A 19907-nucleotide genomic window follows, 5' to 3' on the forward strand; every position below is an offset into this window, starting at 1 on the left:
TAATTTTTACATTGTAAATGGTGCAATTAAAATAAAATTCCCTAAAAATTATTCATCTATCCATTAAGACTGGTTTGAAACGTTTGGAGTGGATAAAACCCCATCTAGAAAAAGCCACCTGAGAAAGTCCTAACAACTTTTCGATATATTTTCTTCTTGGTTGCTGTATTAGTTTCTTAGAGCCGAAATAACAAATAACCACAATCTGGATGGTTTAAAACAATAGAAATGTGTTCTCTCACAGTTCAGGAGGTCAGGAGTCTGAAGTCAAGTTGTTGGAAAGGTTGGCTCCTTCTGGAGCCTCTGAAGAAGAAACCGTGCCTTGCTTTTCTCCCAGCTTCTGCTGGTTGCCAGCAATTGTTGGTGTTCCTTGGTTTGTGGCAACACAACTCCAATCTCTGGCTTTGTCTGCATATTTTCATCTTATAAAGACACCATTTATTTGATTTTTTGAGCCCACCAAATCCAGTAACTTCATATTAACTTAGCAAATTACATCTGTAAAGACCCTGTTTCCAAATAAGGTCAAATTCTGAGGTTCTGCATGGACATTAATTTTTTTCCTCATTGAACTTTGTTTTCATAGGTCTTAAAATTCTGTGACAGCCAGATTTTTGGTCAAGTTGTTTCCATTAAAAAGTACTGATTTTAAAAACTAATAACTTAAAAATTGCCCTCCCCCACACACACACATACAAAACAAATGGTCCACAAAACAGTCTCCTTTCCTTCTGAAGCTTTTATGATGCATTGTAATCATTAATCAGTATTTTACTATTAAGCTTAAATGGCAAGTTGAAAGAAACAGTTTTGAGACCATGCTTCCACCACTGATTAAGACTGGGGTGGAAGGTACGGAGGATAATACTCCTTTAGCCTTCTGAGCTTTCTGGGCAGATGTGGTGACTGTGCCAGCTCCAGCTGCCTTCTTGTTCACTACTTTGATGACACCCACAGCAAGGCCTCATGTCACAAACAGCAAAATCGCCCAGAGGAGGATAGTCAGAGAAGCTCTCAACACACATGGGCTTGCCAGGAACCATATCAATGATGGCAGCATCACTAGATTTTAAAAACTTTGGGTGATCTTCCTGCTTTTCCCCAGAAGGACACTCAATATTCTCCTTCAGCTCAGCAAATTTGCAAACAATGTGAGCAACCAAGCACAGGTGTATATCTGGCACTGATTTGGCCTGGATGGTTTAGGATAATCACCTAAGCCATGAAGCCAGCTGCTGCCATTGGTGGGTCATTTTTGCTGTCACCAGCCATATTGTCATGATAGACATCTTTGATAGACACATTCTTAACATTGCAGCTCACATTGTCCCCAGGAAGAGCTTCACTCAAAGCTTCACGGTGTGTTTCAACAGACTTTATTTACTTCAGTTGTAACATTGACTGAAGCAAAGGTGACCACCTTGGTGGGTTTGAGAACACCAGTTTCCACTCAGCCCACCAGGGTAGTACCAATACCACCAATTTTACAGATATCCTGGAGGGGCAGATGCAAAGATTTGTCAGTTGGACGAGTTTGTGGCAGGATGCAATCCAGAGCTTCAAGCAGCGTGGTTCCACTGACATTGCCATCTTTATGGGTGACTTTCCATCCCTTGAACTAAGGCATGTTAGCTCTTGGCTCCAGCATGTTGTCACCATTCCAACCAGAAATTGGCACAAATGTGACTGTGTCAGGGTTGTAGCCAATTTTCTTAATGTAGGTGCAGACTTCCTTAAAGATTTCCTTGTATCTCTTCTGGCTGTAAGGCGGTTCAGTGGATCCATTTTATTAACACCAACAATTAGTTGTTTCACATCCAGGGTGTAAACCAGAAGGGCATGCTCACGGGTCTGCCCATTCTTAAAGATATCTGCTTCACATTGACCAACACCAGCAGCAACAATCAGGACAGCACAGTCAGCCTGAGATGTACCTGGAATCATGTTTTTGATAAAGTCTCTGTGTCTTGGGCCATCAATGATGGTTACATAATACTTGCTGGCCTTGAATTTCCATACAGAGATATCAATGGTGATTCCACACTCATGTTCAGCTTTCAGTTTATCCAAGACTGAGGCATACTTGAAGGAGCTCCTTCCCATCTTCGCAGCCTCCTTCTCAAATTTTTTGATCCCATTTCTTTTGTTGATTCCACCATATTTGTAGATTAGATGACCAGCAGTGTTAGACTTGCCAGAATCTACGTGTCCAATGACAACGATGTTGATGTGTGTCTTTTCCTTTCCCATTTTGTATTAGATTTAGCAGTGGTTTTCACTACACCTGTGTTCTGGTGGCAAACCTGTTGCAAAAAAGTGGACATGAATTTTTGAGGCACACTGTTCAATGCAGTACAGTTGCATTGAGATTTTCCTAGTGAAATATCTTTGGTCTTCCTGTCCATTAAGCTAAATATGTAGTTAAAATAAGAACCAAAGAACACAAAGGCTGTAACACAGAGAGAACCTATGTCCTGGGGGTTGGGAATGGCATTGCTTCTTGAAGACTGGAATAGAAGGGTTAAGTACAACATTCATCAAAATCCCTAGTAAATGTTCGTACTTTGTGTATGCTGTTTTCAAATACCTTCCTGTTTTCCATATAAAAAGAAGATGAAAAATTACTTGCATGAACATTAACTAAAGTATCATGAGCACAATATTTCATTAACTTCCTACTGTCTTAGTGTGGCCTGCAATGGTCGCCATGATCTGGCGCCAGACTACTTGTCCAGCTCACCTCTCCCACTCCACCATATTCACCTACAGTTCAGCCTTTATTTGCTGAAATTCCCTGAATTAGCCAGTTCTCACATATCTCCAAATACTGAATGCAATTCCCTCAAACTTGACTCTTTGATCAATGCCTTCATTTCTTAAATCTTGGCTCAGATATCACCTCTTCCAAGGAACTCTTCCAAGTCTTCACACTGGGTGAGCAGCCTCTCCTGTAATTTTCTATTTACCGCCATCACATTGTGTAATAACTGTCTTCTAAACTAGGAGATTCTGGATGCCAAGGATTCAATTTTATATTTCTGTATATCCATTGCCTTGCACAGTGCTTAGTACAACATAAGTAAATTACAATTCAATAAAAGGAGTGGTGACCCCAGTTATTTAAAATTATTTGCTCTAAGAAATTAATGAGATTGAATAGAAAGTAAAAGAAATGCCTTTACAATTTAGTGTTCATCTCAGACTTATCACCTCTGTAAAAAAAAAAAAAAAAGGTTAATATACCATCTGTTTTATTTTTCAATTCAAAATTATTTTATTTCCTTGCCTCAGGTAATTTTTAGAAACATTTTTTCTTCCTTTATAACTTCAGTACTGACAAACTAGTCTGGTCCAAGCTTTCACCACTGATGATATATTCCTGTTGATGGTGATGCTTTTTTTTAATTAACTATTTATTGTACGAATAAATTTATATTATTTTCAAAAACAGGCAAGATCCATCCATGCATGCTGTTGCAAATGACATTATTTCATTTTTTTCTTATGGCAGGATAGTATTCCATTGTGCATATATACCACATCTTCTTTATCCAATCATCTATCAAAGGATACTTTGGTTGTTTCCATGTCTTGGTCACTGTAAATAAAGCTGCAATGAACATCAGAGCACATATAACTTTACAGATGAGTGTTTTCAGAAGAAACGAAAACTCAGAAGAAACATAGACACAGACAGTGGTTTAGTGGTTACCAGAGGGTAAGGGGGAATAGGGGTGGTGGATGAGGGTAAAAGGGATCAAATATATGGTGATGGAAGGAGAACTGACTCTGGGTGGTGAACATACAATGTGTGTGTTTGTATAGATGATGCATTACAGAATTATACACCTGAAACCTATGTAACTTTACTAACAATTGTCACCCCAATAAATTTGAATTAAAAAAATTAAAAAGAACAGGAAAAACAAATTTATGATGTTAGAAGTCTTGAGACTGGAAATGTCCATGAGGGAACTCTCCAGGGTAATGGAAATGCTCAATATCTTGTTTTGGATGATGTGTGTATACATTTACTAAACACTTTGAATCAAATACCTAATATCTGTGCATTTTAATTGTGTGTAAGTTATACCTCAAACATTTTTTAGAAAGAAGAAAAATAGGAGGAAAGGGAGGAAAAATCCAGGGTGCTAATAACTATGTAATTGTGATAAAATATATGTAATATGAAATCTGCTATTTTAATCAATTTGTATTTTATTTTGTTTTCTGACATTCAACATTATTTCATATTAATTTTAGATATACAGTATAGTGGTTAGAAATTTATATAATCCATGAAGTGATCCCCCTGACTAGTACCTACCTCACACTACACATAGTTATTATCATATTATTGATTATATTCCCTATGCTTTACTTTACATCCCATGACTATTTTATAACTACCAATTTGTAGTTTTTAATACCTTCATCTTTTCACCCTGCCCCCAATCCCCCTCCCATCTATCTCCCCAACAAATCTAGTATCCACCTGACACCATACTTAGTTATTACAATATTATTGACTATATTCCTTATGTTATACCCTACATCCACATGACTGCTGTGTGACAACCAATTTGTGCTTCTTAATCCCTACCCCTTTCTCACTCACCCCCAAACCCTTTCCCATCTGGCAGCTATCAAAATGTTCTCTGTATCTATACATTTGTTTCTGTTTCATTTATTTTGTTCTTTAGATTCCACACATAAGTGAAATCATGACATTTGTCTTTTGCTGTCTGACATACTATGCTCAGCACATTCATGTTGTTGCAGATGACAAGATGTCATTCTTTTTTACGGCTGAGTAATATACCATTGTATATACGTACCATCTCTTCTTTATCCATTCATCCACTCAGGGACACCCAAGCACCCAGGTTGCCTTCCTATCTTGGCTGTTGTAAATAATGCTGCAATGAACATGTGGATGAACCCATCTCCTCAAAGCATTTTGGGTTTCTTCAGATAAATATCCAGAAGTGGGATTACGAGGTCCTTCTTTGTCTCTTGGTATAGTCTTTGTTTTAAAGTCTATTTTGTTTAGTATAAATACTGCTACCCCAGCTTCTTATTTCTTTGTTTAAATTTTCATGAAATATCTTTTTCCATCCCTTTACTTTCAGTCTGTGTGTATCTTTTGATCTGAAGTGAGTCTCTTGTAGGCAGCATATGTAAGGGTCTTGTTTTCTTAGCATTCAGCCCCCCTATCTTTTGATTGGAGCATGTAATCCATTTACATTTACAGTAATTATTGATAGATATGTAGTTATTGCCATTTTATTATTCATATTTTTTTAATTTTATTTTTCCATCTTAAAGAAGTCCCTCTAGGATTCCTTGTTATACTGGTTTGGTGGTGATAAACTCCTTCTTGTCTGAGAGGCTCTTTATCTGTTCTTTGACTCTAAGTGATAGCTTTGCTGGATAAAGTAATCTTGGTTGTAGGTCATTGCTTTTCATCACATTGAATATTTTGTGCCCATCCCTCTGGTCTACAAATTTTCTGTTGAGAACAGCTGATAAGTCTTATGGGAGCTTCCTTGTGGTAAGTAACTACTTTTGTCTTGCTGATTTTAAGATTCTCTCTTTGTCTTTAACCTTTGGCATTTTAATTATGATGTGTCTTGGTGTGGGCCTTCTTTCGCTTTATCTTGGGACTCTGCTTTTCCTGAGCTTATATATGGGTATCCATTTCTTTCACCTGGTTAAGGAAGTTTTCCGTCATTATTTCTTCAAATAGGTTTTCAATCTGTGCATTCTCTCTTCTCCTTTTGGTGCCCCTATAAATGCAAATGTTGTCCCAGAGGCCCCTTAAACTCTCATTATTTTGGGGGTGGGGGGCTCTTTTTTCTTTTTGCTGTTCTGATTGGGTCTTCTTTTTGCTGTTCTGATTGGGTCTTTTATGCTACCTTTTCTTCTAAATCACTGATTTGATCCTCTGCTTCATCTAACCTACTGTTGATTCTCTCTAATGTTTCTTCATTTCCATTATTGCATTCTTTATTTTTGACTGGTTCTTTTTTTATGTTCTCTATCTCCATTTTTATGTTTCCCATCTCTTGGTTGAAGTTCTCCCTGAAATCACTGAGCATCCTAATAACAAGCGTTTGGAACTCTGCATCTGGTAGATTGCTTGTCTCCGTTTTGTTTAGTTGTTTTCCTGGAGCTTTGTTCTGTTCTTTTATTTGGGGCATATTTCTTTTTCTCCCCTTTTTGTCTGCCTCCCTGTGTTTGTTTCTGTGTATTAGGTAGGGCTGTTATGTCTCCTGGTCTTAATAGAGTGGACTTATGCAGTAGGTGTTTTGTGGGGTTCAGTGGTACAGTCTTCCTGGTCACCTGAGCTGCACACTCCAGGTGTGTTCCTTGTGTGGATTGTGAGTCCTCATCCTGTAGTTGAGCCTTGGTTGCTGTTTGCACATCAGTAGGAGGGATTGACCCTTGGGATCATTGGTTATGAGGACTGGTTGTGACTACAGTGAGGAAGTTGTGGTATAGGATCTGACTCTACAGAGCAGGACCTGCTTCAGTAGGGCTCTGGTGCCTGCCCAATCTGTCCCTTGGGTGTGTCATCCTTGGAAACGGCTGGCTGATGCTCCAGCTAGTTTTGAGGTTGCCCACTGGGCACCCCATGCCAGGGCCATCTGGAAGGGGACCCACTGCAGATCAAGTTCAGCCTCAGTCCATGCCCCACCCAGGGCCACACAGCAGAAGCCACAAAGCAATCTGCAGATGGCTGCTGCTTGTGCTGTGCTTGGAAGTGCCTCAAGAGGCCAAACCATAAACCAACGCTGGTTGCCATTAGTGCCAGGTTTAGGGCTGCTCAGCTTTAGGTACAGCACACATTCTAGCTAGATGCTGCTTATGTGGATTCTGTGAAACTTTGAGAGACCCTCGGAAAGTGCAGCATGAGCCGGCAGGTGGTTTGTACAAAAAAGATACTGAAAGCAGCTTGGGTGAGCCCAAATGTTGGGCAGGGCAGGGTCTCAGAATCAGGGCATGGTGAATGAATGCTATAAGTCAGATTGATAGAGACTCAGATATGGTGCTGCCTGTGTCTACACACTGGGAATGGGGTGGGATTAACAAAGAAAGAATGGCTTCTGCCAGCTCCTCCATTCAGGAGAAAGCTGACCCTCCAGCCCCCATCCTGAAGACAAATGACTCAGTTCCCTACCATATGTCCTTGCTGCCTCTCCAGCTGCTGCCCCAGTGGTGGAGCGCAGAACCAGTGATTCCTTCGGTGAGTCTGTGTGTGGTCCCTTTAAGAAGAGTGCCTGGGATTCTAGCCGCCCTCCCTCTCACTCAGTCACAAACTCTGCTGGTTTTTACCACCAGAAATTATGGGGATTTCTCACCCCTGACCCTGGAACCCTGGGCTGGGGAGGCATTGGGACTCCTTGCTCCTTCACAGGGGATCCCCACAGCCAAGATATCCCTCCCAATTTTTAATGGCCACACACAAGTGTGGGACCAGTCCAGTCTGCATCTCTGCTCCTCCTACCTGTCTCCAGGTGGCTTCTTCTGTATATCCTTAGCTATAGGGCTTCAGTTAAGCAAGATTTCAGGTGATTCTGGATGATTGTTCTGTGGTTTAGTTGTAATTTTGATGTGGTTGTGAGAGAAGGTAAGCACAGCATTTACCTACTCTGCACTCTGCCATATTGACCAGAAGAGGCTTAATGATTTCTAAGTGCACCATTAGTAGCAATAGTTACAATCACAATATTGTGCAACCATCACCACTATCCATTCCTAGAATTTTTCCATCATTCCAAACAGAGACTCTACTCATTAAACAATAACTCCCCATTTTACCTTCTCTGTTATACCTCAGCCCCTAGTAACTTCTATTCTACTCTCTGTCTCTATGAATTTGCCTAATCTAGGTACATCATATAAGTGGAATTATACAATATTTGTCCTTTTGTGTCTGACTTATTCCACTTGGCATATCTTCAAGGATCATCTTTGTTATAGTATGTACCAGAATTTAATTCCTTTTTAAGAATGAAGAATAATCTATTTTATGTATGTGTCACATTTTGTTTATCAATTAATCTATTAATGTACATTTGGATTGTTACTACCTTTTGGGCTTTGTGAATAAAACAATTAGTTTTTTTCATTTTTCTGTTGATGAACATTTGAATTGTTTCCTGTTGCAGGCTATTGTGAATAAAGCTGCTATGGACATTCTCGTAGAAGTCATCTTATTGAGGATAAAATCTACCTTCTCTGTCTTATGCATATACCTGAGTGACCAAGAGCTACTAAAGAAAATCACACATTAATGTAGATTAGTGTCACTACAAATTCATGGTTTCTAGTCTTCGCTAAGCCCACATCATTGTCTGTCAATTTTTTGTCTGTTTTATTTTTGTGTGTGTATTTTATTCTCTTTTGCATTCATCTTATTATTAATACCAGTCATCTGTCTTTAAAGCTCCTTTCAATCTGAACTCTTCTTGCTCTCAAAGATTATCTTAATTTAAGTGATTTCAGAGTATTGTCCCTCAACTGATACATGGTAGGAGCTAAGTAAATCTTTGTTGACTAAATACAGTTTCCGCTTTCTCACCCATATAACTGCATGTCTTTCCATACTCATTCTTACAACCTACCTCCAGTTTTTAGGAAATGAGGATTAATCCTCCTGTACAAGACCATCACCTCCGCCTGTGCCCATGACCCCTTTCTATAAAATTTTGCATCATTAGTCATCCTTCCATATCTTCAATCTATTCTTTACTGGTTCTTTTCCATCATCCCATGAATATACCTTAATTTCCATAAGAAAGATATTCCATAAAAACAAGTAACAACAACAAAATGTTTCTAAGATTCCACATTCTTTTTAGCTTTTATCTAATCTCTGTCATCCTTATTGCACCCAAATTTCTCCAAAGAGTGGTCTTCACTCTCTATTACCAATTTCTCTCCTCCCATTCCATATCAACTTACCTCAAACCGGCTTTTGTTCCCACCATTCCACTGAAACTGTTAGCTTTAATCCTAATGAGTTTATTGTATATAACACTGTTGGTCATCTTCCTTTTTTGAAATAATCCACTTGCTTGGCTTTCATGGTATATCTGGTTTATTTAATGCAATTTGAACTTTTCTTTTCCTCAGCCTTTATAATTTCTCTTCTTTTGTCCATACTTGAAACATTGGTTTTTCTTCAGAAATATCTCCTCAGTGGACTGCTCTACACATTGTTCCTGGTTTCAACTATTATATGCCAATAACTCACAATTTCTATCTCTGGCACAAAACTCTCCTATGAGTTTCTTATTCCTAAGTCCAACTTTGTGATAGGCATCACAACTCAAAGCCAACATGTTAATCTAAAGCTAAATTTATAGTATTTTCCTTCCTTGAAATATCTTCAGCTTTAATCTTATTACTGTCCTGCTTAAAACGTACCAATGGCTTCTCATTGCATTTAGAATAAAATATAAATTTCTTCACATGAACCCCCAAACTAGTCCCTCTTAAATTTTTGAACCTTACCTGGAACCACACTCTCATCTTATTATATCATAAGCCATACTGGCTTTGTCAGCCTATGGAGAGTCCTAGCTCTTACCTTCTTCATATATATTATTCCCACTGCATGATATATTCTTTTCTTTATTCTTGGCCTGGACTTGTAAGTTTCTGCTTAAATGTCATTTCCTCACATGAGCCTTTTTTAGTTACTCAGTTTCCCTCCTGACATCTTTCTTATTCTCTTCATTCACAGCCCTTAGAATACTTTACATTTATATATTCATTGTGGTGTTTGTTAAAATTCCTGTGTTCTTCCCTGGATTCTAAACCCCATAAGGGAAAGAATAATGCCCCTTTCATTTTTCTATTTAAACCCAAGTCTTAACACGAAGCCTCGTGTTTCATAAATACTCAATAGATATATTTTACATGATTGACATTTTTTTTCACTTTGACTCCTCTATTCCCTACACTCTCTATGTCTAATCAATACCAGATATTGCAGATTTTACCTCAATTTCTTAACAATTTGTTCCTTCTTCTCTGTGCTATCATTGTATGGTCTAAGTTCTTTTCCCCTTTTCCTGGACTATTGTGATAGCTCCCCAACTGCTCACCTTGAATTACATTTTATCACCTCACATCCATCCTCCAACTGCCACAAGGATGAGCTAAAATATAGGTCTGAATCCAGCACTCCCCTATGGAAACCCTTTAATGGCTCCTCATTGAGGATAGCATGAAATACAAATACAGAAGGTGCCCCCCCAAAAAAAATGTATACACATTTTAAGAAAGGAAAAAATTATTAAAATTGTAATACTGAATATATACTGGTAACAAGATGAATGCAAGTCACGTTTGACTTTTGCAATCCCAAGAGGTACTCAAAGTGGTTACCATCAGCATCCAGACACTTCTGATTATGGTGAACTACTGCTTGAGCAACGTTGACCAGTGTCCACTTGTATATGTTTGTGGGGTTTTTTTTGGCACCCTCTGTATTTTGCCTTAGCTCACAGTGCCCCCAGATAATCTGGTTCCTGCTTACTGTACCATGCTCATTTCTTACCACTTGGCCTGGCTTTCTAAGCTCCCCAATGAGCAAACTGCTTGTGATTCCCACCCCACGTTATATATGTTGCTTCATATCTCTCTTCTTTGCACACATGTTGTCACTTTTATTTAAAGAAATATCTACCCCCACCTGAAACTAATAAAAAAATATAAAGAAATATCCACCCCATAATCAGTCCAACTATGCCTTGCTCTCTCACCATTAACCTGGCTAATTCATACTGAGTTACATTTGGGTCAACTATCATCTCTTCCAGGGAAGTATCATCTCTTCACATCTCGGATTCTCTGGTTCTCCAGATTGGGTTACATGCCACTGTTAGGAATTTTACAATGTACTTCGCCATTATTTTACTTTACTCAACTGTATTCAATTGTCTACCTTCCCCCTAGGTGGTGAGCTGCTAGGAGCACACAGTAGATACCTCATAAACATTTACTGAATTAATTACAGAAATTGAAATATAACATTCAAGGTACACCAGTACAATTGCTTGTAATAGTAATAATATCCAATTGCATAATTGTTTGGTTCACTGCATTTCACTCAATTTTATTCAGTTACTGCTCCTTAAGTCCTGCTAATTTATGTTGGGTCTTCTTTGCTCAGTGGGCTAGAGTTCTGACAGCAACCTTTAAGTACAAATAATTCAGCACCTTCATTCCTCACTGCATGTGTCCTCTACTTGAGTTTTCATTTCACAAGCTCTACAAATGAACATTTTCACCTATATAAGAGCTTTCTCTAAGTTTTCTCTGAGATCAGTTAGGTTAATTCCATAATAATTATATTATTATCATTCCTATAATTCCCATTATGTTTTTAATTCTTGGCTTCAATATGCTGTCAATAATCCCTTGATATGCATATATAGTCTATGTTATTTAATAAAGATGTACTACTTTATTCTAGAAACACTAATATTTTTGAGAAATAGTTCCTTAAAACTTTTTGATTATGACCAATAGTTCAAAATAATTTGCTTAATCTCTAAACAATGAACAATGTTGACCATGCACTTATGATCAAGTTTTAGTTGCTTAATGAATTTTTATATTTTGTTTAAATGATAGTTATGATTATTTAAAGTATGTAATTATGATTATTCAGTATGAATTTATGTTTAGATGCACATATATGTATACACATATGTATATATATTTGTGTGTATATATGTAAGTGTATATTTGTATAAATAAATAGACACACAGAAACAATTATAGATACATATGTACACACAGATTAGTATACATACATATATTATTTAGCTCTGTCCGCTGAAAGTATCTAGAAGCAATGTCATCCCAGTAGCAATGGGGACATCCAGCACCCAGATATTGGTTTTTAAATGCCATTCTCCAATAAAAAGAAAACAGGGTTTCCTTAGAGAAATGGCTTGTTCTAGTATCAAGGCAGGGAAAACACAATTTTATGTTACTGTAAAAAAATATAGATGAGTCAAACAGAAATAAAATATCTATGCAACTTTCTTACTTCCTTAGTGTTTATTACATATTTATATGTGAAATGTATAATGTGTGATGTGTATATGTGTATTTTTATATAGAAATAGTGTAATTTTTATATACCTTTTATTATTCTAAATGACTAAATAATTTTATGGTTTATGGATGTAGAATTTGTTGGATTGTTAGTTACAAACAATGCTGGATGAACATTATAAATGAATTTCAATGCACTTCCCTAATTACTATAAGAATTTTCTTTTGAAAAATGTTCAACTAAGAGTCCCTGTCCCTTTGCCCTTAATCTACATTCAATTTGTTAAACTTTTACTCAAAAGGGTATTTTGTTTTGGCATTTAGCAAAGGTTTTGGATTAAAACTTTCAACAGGAGTTAAATAATTACCAGTTTATATGTGTGTGTGTGTAGGGGGGAATCATCTCTTTTAACCCCAAATATCAACATTCCTATTAGAGTTTAAAGGATCATAGATATCATATAAGCTTATTTTTTTTAATTTATAGGTTAAGAAGTGGAGGCCAAGAATGGTTCAATGACTTTCTCCGGTTCAAATAGATGATTATCAACTTTGAAGTTAAAAGTCTAGATTTCAGTGTTCTTTCCATATCTAAAAAGGCTGTCAAGGGATAGGTGCAAGGTTCTTACCTGAGCTTTCTTATGTGGTTAGTGTTCATTTAATCCATACTCAGATAATGGATTCTAGATGTGTATTCACTAGCCCAATATTAATTGCCATCTATGTAGCTGGTAGGATTATTTTTTAACACAATAAAAAATCAGTTTACTAAGAACAGAATAAGAATTATAAAACAGCTAAAAAGTTGCTAGCTACTTTCAAAAGGGGAATCAATCCTTTTCTAAATTATCAGCTTTTTATTTTCTCAGCTATTTATAATCTCAGACTATGAATCTTACCCAGGTGGAAGAGTCGTAATCAAATTAAAGGCAATGTTGAAAACTCTAAGGGACTTAAGTTGTTGAATTTCAGAAGAGATTTCTTTGATAGGATTATTTCTCAGGATTAGTATTTGTAAATATTTGAGACAAAATACCTGAGGAAAGAAAAGAGAAATGAACATGAGTAGAATAACAAAGTATGTAAATACCTATTTGTTACATTTTAGAAACCCTTTGAATTAATGTAGAATTAGTATAGTAACACTAATTGTCTGTATCATATATCTCAATAAGTACCTTTGGAAAGCCTTAAAAATAACTGAACAGCACTAATACACATGATATAGTAAACTAGCACAACTACTGTACTCATATATACTCTTGACTCGTGAATGAGAAAGTCATCATGTTTGATCAACCCACAGTTTCATAGGAGGCAATTATGCAAAGAAGGAAGGAGGGAGATATCTGGAGAACTAGGAAAATAAGTGAAATTAACTTTAGTAATTAATGGGTGTCAGATATCATAGCCAGAATGTTTCATTCTCATATCATTGTGATTTCATATACACTGATTTTTCACATGAAATTTAAAAATAGAATATACCATTTTAATCTAGATCTTTGCTTGATTAATATATTTCTGGCTCTCTGGTGTATCATAATAAAGTTTTACATTAGCTGTCTTTAACATTAAATTAAACTTTTTAATCATCATAAAGTTCTAAAATTGGTGGAGTAAAGCTTGCTCATCCTTGCAGTCAGAAATGTAAGCCCTCCAAGTTCGTTTTTCCTTTCCAAGATTGTTTTGGCTATTTGGAGTCCCTGGCATATCCCTGTGAACTCTACCATCGGCTTGTCAAATTCTACAAAAAAGACAATTTGTAATTCTCATAGGGATTGCAATGAATCTGTAGATCAATTTGAGAGTATTGCCATCTTAATAATATTCAGTCATAAGACATGAACATGGGCTGTCTTGCCATTGAAGTATGTCTCATTTAATTTCTTTTAAATATGTTCTGTAGTTTTCAGAGTATAAGTTTACTTTTGTTAAACTTACTGCTAAATATTTTATTCCTTTCCATGTAAATAAAATTGCTTTCTTAATTTTATTGTCAGGATTGTTTATTGCTATGATGTAGCAATGCAATTGATTTTTGCGTATTGATCTTGTATACTACAATCTTGTTGAATTAATTCATTAGTTCTAATATCTTTTTAGTGAATTCCTTAGGATTTCTATGTATAAGACCATGTCATCTACAACTAGAGATAGTTTAACTTCTTCCTTTTTAAATATGGATGCCTTTTATTTCTTTTTCTTGCCTAACAGTCTTGGCTAGAAAGTACAGTACAATGTTGAATACAAAATGGAAAGAGTAAACATCTTCATCTGGTTCCTGATCTTAGGAGGAAAAGTTAGAATCTTTCACTACTAAGTATGATATAAGCTGTGGGTTTATTGTAGGTTCATTTTATCAAGTAGAGGACATCCCCTTGTATTCCTAGATGTTGAGTGCTTTTGTCATTAAAGGATGTAAAATGTTTTGCTTTTCTTGTAAAATGTTTTGGGTTTTTTTCTCTCTACTGATATAATTATATTATCCCCTCCCTACTGTATTGAAATGGTGTATTGCATTGACTGACTTTTGTATGTTTATCCAACCTTGCATTCCTGGCATAAATATCACTTGGTCATAGTATAAAATCCTCTTTATATGTTGGTGTGCCAGTATTTTGTTGAGGATTTTTGCATCTCTATTCATAAGACATAATGTTCTGTAGTTTGCTTCTCTTTCAATGTCTTTGTCTAGTTTTGGTATCAGTGTGTTACTGGCTTAATAGTTTGAATTGGGGAGTATTCCCTCCTCTTCTATTTTTTGGAAGAGTATGTAAAGGATTAGTGTTAATTCTTCCTAAGACGTTTGGTGGAATTCACCAGTGAAGTTGTCTGGTCCTGAACTTTTCTTTGTGGATAGTTTTAAATTACAATTGAACTCTTTCCCTTTTATAAAGCCTTTCAGACTTTCTATGTATTTCTTCTCAAGGCCATTCTTGTGTCTTTCTAGGTGTGTGTCCATTTCATCAAAGTTATCTAGTTGGTTGGTATACTACTGTTGTCTTAAAATCTTTTTCATTTCTGTAAGGGTAGTAGTAATATCTTCTCCTTCATTCCTAATTTTAGTAACTTGGGTCTTCTTTTTTTCTTGGTCAATCTATGGAAGGTTAGTCAATTTTGGGGTTTTTCAAAGTATCAACGCTTGGTTTTGTTGATTTTTTTTTTTATTAAAGTTTATTGGGGTGGCAATTGTTATTAAAGTTACATAGATTTCAGGTGGGTTTTATTGATTTTTTACTTTTGTTTTTCTATTCTTAATTTCACTAATTTCAGTACTAATTTTTATTATCACCTTCCTTATTCTTTATTTAGGTTTAGTCTGCTCTTTTTTCATATAGTGACTTAAGGTGAAAGGTTAGGTTATTGATTTTTCTTTCTCTTTTCTTTTTTTAATAATTTAAAAAATTTTTCAATTACACTTGACATACAATCTTGTATCAGTTTCAGATGTACAACACAGTGATTATACATTTATATAACTTATGAAGTTGATCACCCTGATAAATCTAGTTTTCGACACCCATACATAGTTATTACAATATTATTGACTATATTCCTGATGTTATACTTATTGACTATATATCCCATGATTATTTTGTAACTACCAGTTTGTGGCTCTTAATCCCTTCCCTCCCTTTCACCCATCACCCCAACACCCTTGCCATCTGGTAACGATCAAAATGTTCTCTGTATCTATGAGTTTGTTTCTGTATGTTTGTTTGATTGTTTGTTTTATAGAGTCTACATATAAGGAAAATCATATAGTATTTGTCTTTCTCTGTGTGAATTATTTCACTTAGCATAATATCCTCTAGGTCCATCCATGTTGTTGCAGATGGCAAGATTTCAACTTTTTTATGGCTGAGTAGTGTTCCATTGTATATTTGTGACACTTCTTCTTTATCTATTGATGGACACTTAGGTTGCTTCCATATCTTGGCTATTGTAAATAATGCTGCAATGAATATATGGATGCATATACGGAGCAAAAGTTAATATAAGACCCATTCTTATTTTAAATAACCCTGGGCTGTGGAACCTGGTGTGGAGCTAGGATCCCTCACTTCTCAGGGGGGACCACTGCAGCTGAGATATCCCTCCCAATTTTATTTGGTCACATGTAGGTGTGGGACCAGCCAATTCCTCATCTCTGCCCCTCCTACCAGTCTTGACTTGGCTTCTTCTGTGTGTCCTTAGTTATAGGACTTCTGTTCAGCTAGATTTCAGGTGATTCTCAATAATAGTTTTTCTGTAGTTTTAATTTTGAGGTGGTCATGGGATGAGGCAAGCACAGTGTTTACCTACTCTGCCATCTTGACTGGAAGCTGATTTTTCTTTTTTAATATAGGCATTTATAGTTATTAATTTCCCTCTCAGTACTGCTGTAGATGCATCCCACAAATTTTGGTATGTTGTCTTTTCATTTTCATTAAACTCAAAGTATTTTCTAATTTCCCTTTTGATTTATTTATTGAATCATTTGTTATTTAAGAGTGTGTTGCTTTGTTTCCATATATTTCCAAATTTCTTTCAGTTATTGATTTTTAAATTATATTACACTGTAGCCAAAAATATTCTTTCTGTGATTTTCAATTCTTTTAAACATATTGAGACTTTTTTGTGGCCCAACCAATGGTCTATCTTGAATTTTAGAATTATGTATTCTGCTGCTATAGGTTGGAGTGTCCCATTAGATGTCTGTTAGGTTTGAATGGTTTACAGTGTTGTCCAAGTCTTCTGTTTCCCTGTTGATCACCTGCTTAGTTGTTCTATGCATTATTGAAAGTGGGCTATTGAAGTATGTGATCATTATTGTTGAATTTTCTATTTTTTCCTTCACTTCTTTTCATTTTTGCTTCATGTATTCTGGGGCTATATATATATATATCCTGGATCTTACCATCTTGGTTGGAATATTTTATCTGTAGCTATACAACACAGATCTGCATTTTAATGACAAGCTCTATCATTTAAAAAATGGACACTTTAAATTTTACATCTGAAGAGCTGCCTTATATTTATACATTATTTTTAGTGGATAGAGTATGCTTTGGTGGATACACAGCCTCACCTATGACTAATTAGAAGAAAAGTTAAAATTAACATGAAGAACTAAGATCCCTATATTCCTTGGGAATTCTTAGCTATTCATCCTAGCCAAATTAATAAAACTCTCATTATGTATTAGAAAAGAAAACATAACTCTTCTAGTGAAAATAAAAAGACAATATTTAGAGAAATTATAGAAACTATGTTTGAAATAGAAAGCAAGTCAATTTTCTAAAAATCAATTTACTAAAAGTTAATGTTCAGGAAGTCAATTCACAAAACAACAAATCACCCAGTGACCAATGAAGAAATTACTAAAAACACTGACAACATTATCTGTTCTATGTACTCATAATGACTCCTTTATTTAAAATGACATTGAATTAGCTCATCCCATATCTTATTATATGATATATTTTATTATGCAGAATATCCTATTTTGACCTACGATAATTAAAGCATGTTAGAGCACCATATTACCTCGTCACTAAACTTTGCCTTTAAAGTTTCTGATTAACACACGGATAAGGTTTATTTTAGGTTTTATTCAGTTAGAAGAATAAACAAATTATTTTACATACATTGTACAATTATGAGAACATATTTGAGAGCGTGACCATAACACAGTCTTTGAGGATTATGTCCTGGGACTTCCTAAGAAAGATGTACTGTACTTTTGATACTTCTGAAAATAAGCCTTTTGGATACAATCCAAATGTATTTACGTTATAGTAACTCGAGTATCATGTGTCTATTTTTACTATACTTATTGTTCATAATAAGAAATTATTTCAATAAATACAATATTAAAAATGGACTTACTTCTGTGGGAAAGGAACGGATATCATTAAATGACAAATTAAGATATATCAATTGGAAAGCCAAAGGTGTTAAGTCTGGACAATTCAGGATAAAAAAGCCCTAAAAGAAAATGATAAGATATAAGAGTGAATTATTAGCAATGCACAAAATATTTTATACAAGATTAAAAACAACAGAAAAACAGACACATATTATGAATGAAAATGTTTGATACAATACACTAACAAACCTATGCTCATTTTCATTCATTTATTTTAGTCTATGGTGATAATTTCTTAAATATGTAAAGGATAAAAACAAAATAGAAACAATATTAAGTATCCATGTATGTAATAAGTATAGTGATATATGTGTGACAGGCATTATTTCAAATAATAATGAGCAAACAGTTTATTTAGTGTCCACTACATGCTGAAATATAAGTAAATATAATTTATATTTAATTATCCTTTTTACCCCCTGGGTTTTTTCATGTCTCTGTTTCTATTTCTCTGTTACCTTTCTATTAATCTAACATATCTAAAACTCCTTGCTTAATTAAATATACCAATTTCTGAAAGAGGAAAACTTATGCCTCCTTATGGACTAAATGTTTGTGTCCCCCCAAATTCATATGTTGAAGCCCTAATCCCCAATGTGATGGCTGTTAGAAGTGAGGCCTTTGGGAGGGGATTAGGGTAATATGATATCTTAAGGGTGGAGCCCTGATGAAGGGGTTAGTGCCCTTATATGAAGAGGAGGGGACCAGAATTCTCTCGCTCCCTGCCATGTGAGGATACAGCAAGAAGACAGCTATGAACAAGAGAGCTCTCACTAGGATCCAAATCAGCTGAGACCTCAATCTTAAACTTTCTCACCACCAGAACTGTGATAAATAAATGTTGTTTAAGCTACTCAATCTATGGCATGTTGTCATAGTAGCCTGAACTGACTAAAACATGACTGGCGCCACCAGTATCTTTAATGCTCCAAGGAAGTTGAAACATTTGTTTCATAAGGATCATAGGATCAGTGGGGAATAACTGAATGAACCAAGGAACTCTAATGCTGGAGGATCAAACCTCAGCTTGCAGTGAAGGGAGGTGTTGCATAGGTTATGGTACGTACTATGCAAGAATGAAAAGGTTCATAGTTGGAATTAATAGCGCCGGTTTCAAGACTGACCTTTTAATAAAGTACTAATATTTGTGAATATCTATATGTTAGTAGTAGACAAAAATAGGTGCTCTTTCCTCCTGTTAGTAAACACTTTTCTCTTCTCTGCAGAATTAGTGGTACACTCAATTATGTAACAGTAATGTGTCTATCACAGTCTTTAATCATTCCACTTAGTGTGTTCAGATAACTAGTGCCTTTACACTTCCTTCTGCCTAGAAAGTTTTTCCCCAACTACTACTATGAATTATCTTCTCACTTCATTCAGCAGCCTGCTTATAGTCAGCTATTTGTTCATAAGTCATTTGATCAGATAGGTCTTTCCTGACCAACATCTCAAACCAGTGTTCCATCATATGCCTCCCTCGCCCTCCACTTGCTTTATTGTTTTTAATAGCTCTTTTCACCATAGGACAGACTATGTATGAATATATGTATGTATGGTCTCACTCTGCTACAGTATAAGCACAGTGAAATAGGCACTTTTTCTATTTTGCACACTGATACGTAGTTTACTACTGGTACGTAGTGGGTTCTTAATAAATATTGGCTGAATAAGTGAATATCCATAACCTTCACATTGCCTCATGGAATTCCAGGGACCTTCACTGTGGATGTACCACGAGGCCTGCCCACCACAGGTACCCTGGATCTCTCTTTTACCTTTCCATCATAAAATCTGTTTGCTGTGGTGATCATGGAAAGAATGTGAAGAACTAAACAGCACTAATAATGTGGAGGCTTTCTCAGTCTCTCGAATTGCTCTAGCAACCTTTAAGCACTTATGCACTGAGTCT

General features: G+C 35.8%; 1 protein-coding gene and 1 pseudogene across 1 annotated transcript in view; both read right to left on the reverse strand.

Moving 5' to 3' along the window:
* LRRC63 (leucine rich repeat containing 63) overlaps window positions 1-19907 on the reverse strand; it is a 64588-nt gene that overhangs the window by 12819 nt on the left and 31862 nt on the right. The window contains exons 5-6 of the mRNA XM_019753545.2: window positions 17956-18054; window positions 12981-13117 (exon numbers count right to left, since the gene is read on the reverse strand). Of these exons, the coding sequence (XP_019609104.2) occupies window positions 12981-13117; window positions 17956-18054 (236 nt within the window). The remainder of the gene's footprint in view (window positions 1-12980; window positions 13118-17955; window positions 18055-19907) is intronic.
* On the reverse strand, window positions 764-2250 carry LOC141571229 (elongation factor 1-alpha 1 pseudogene; annotated as a pseudogene).

Source organism: Rhinolophus sinicus, linkage group LG04 (genome assembly GCF_036562045.2).
Source record: "Rhinolophus sinicus isolate RSC01 linkage group LG04, ASM3656204v1, whole genome shotgun sequence".
Taxonomy (NCBI): Eukaryota; Metazoa; Chordata; class Mammalia; order Chiroptera; family Rhinolophidae; genus Rhinolophus; species Rhinolophus sinicus.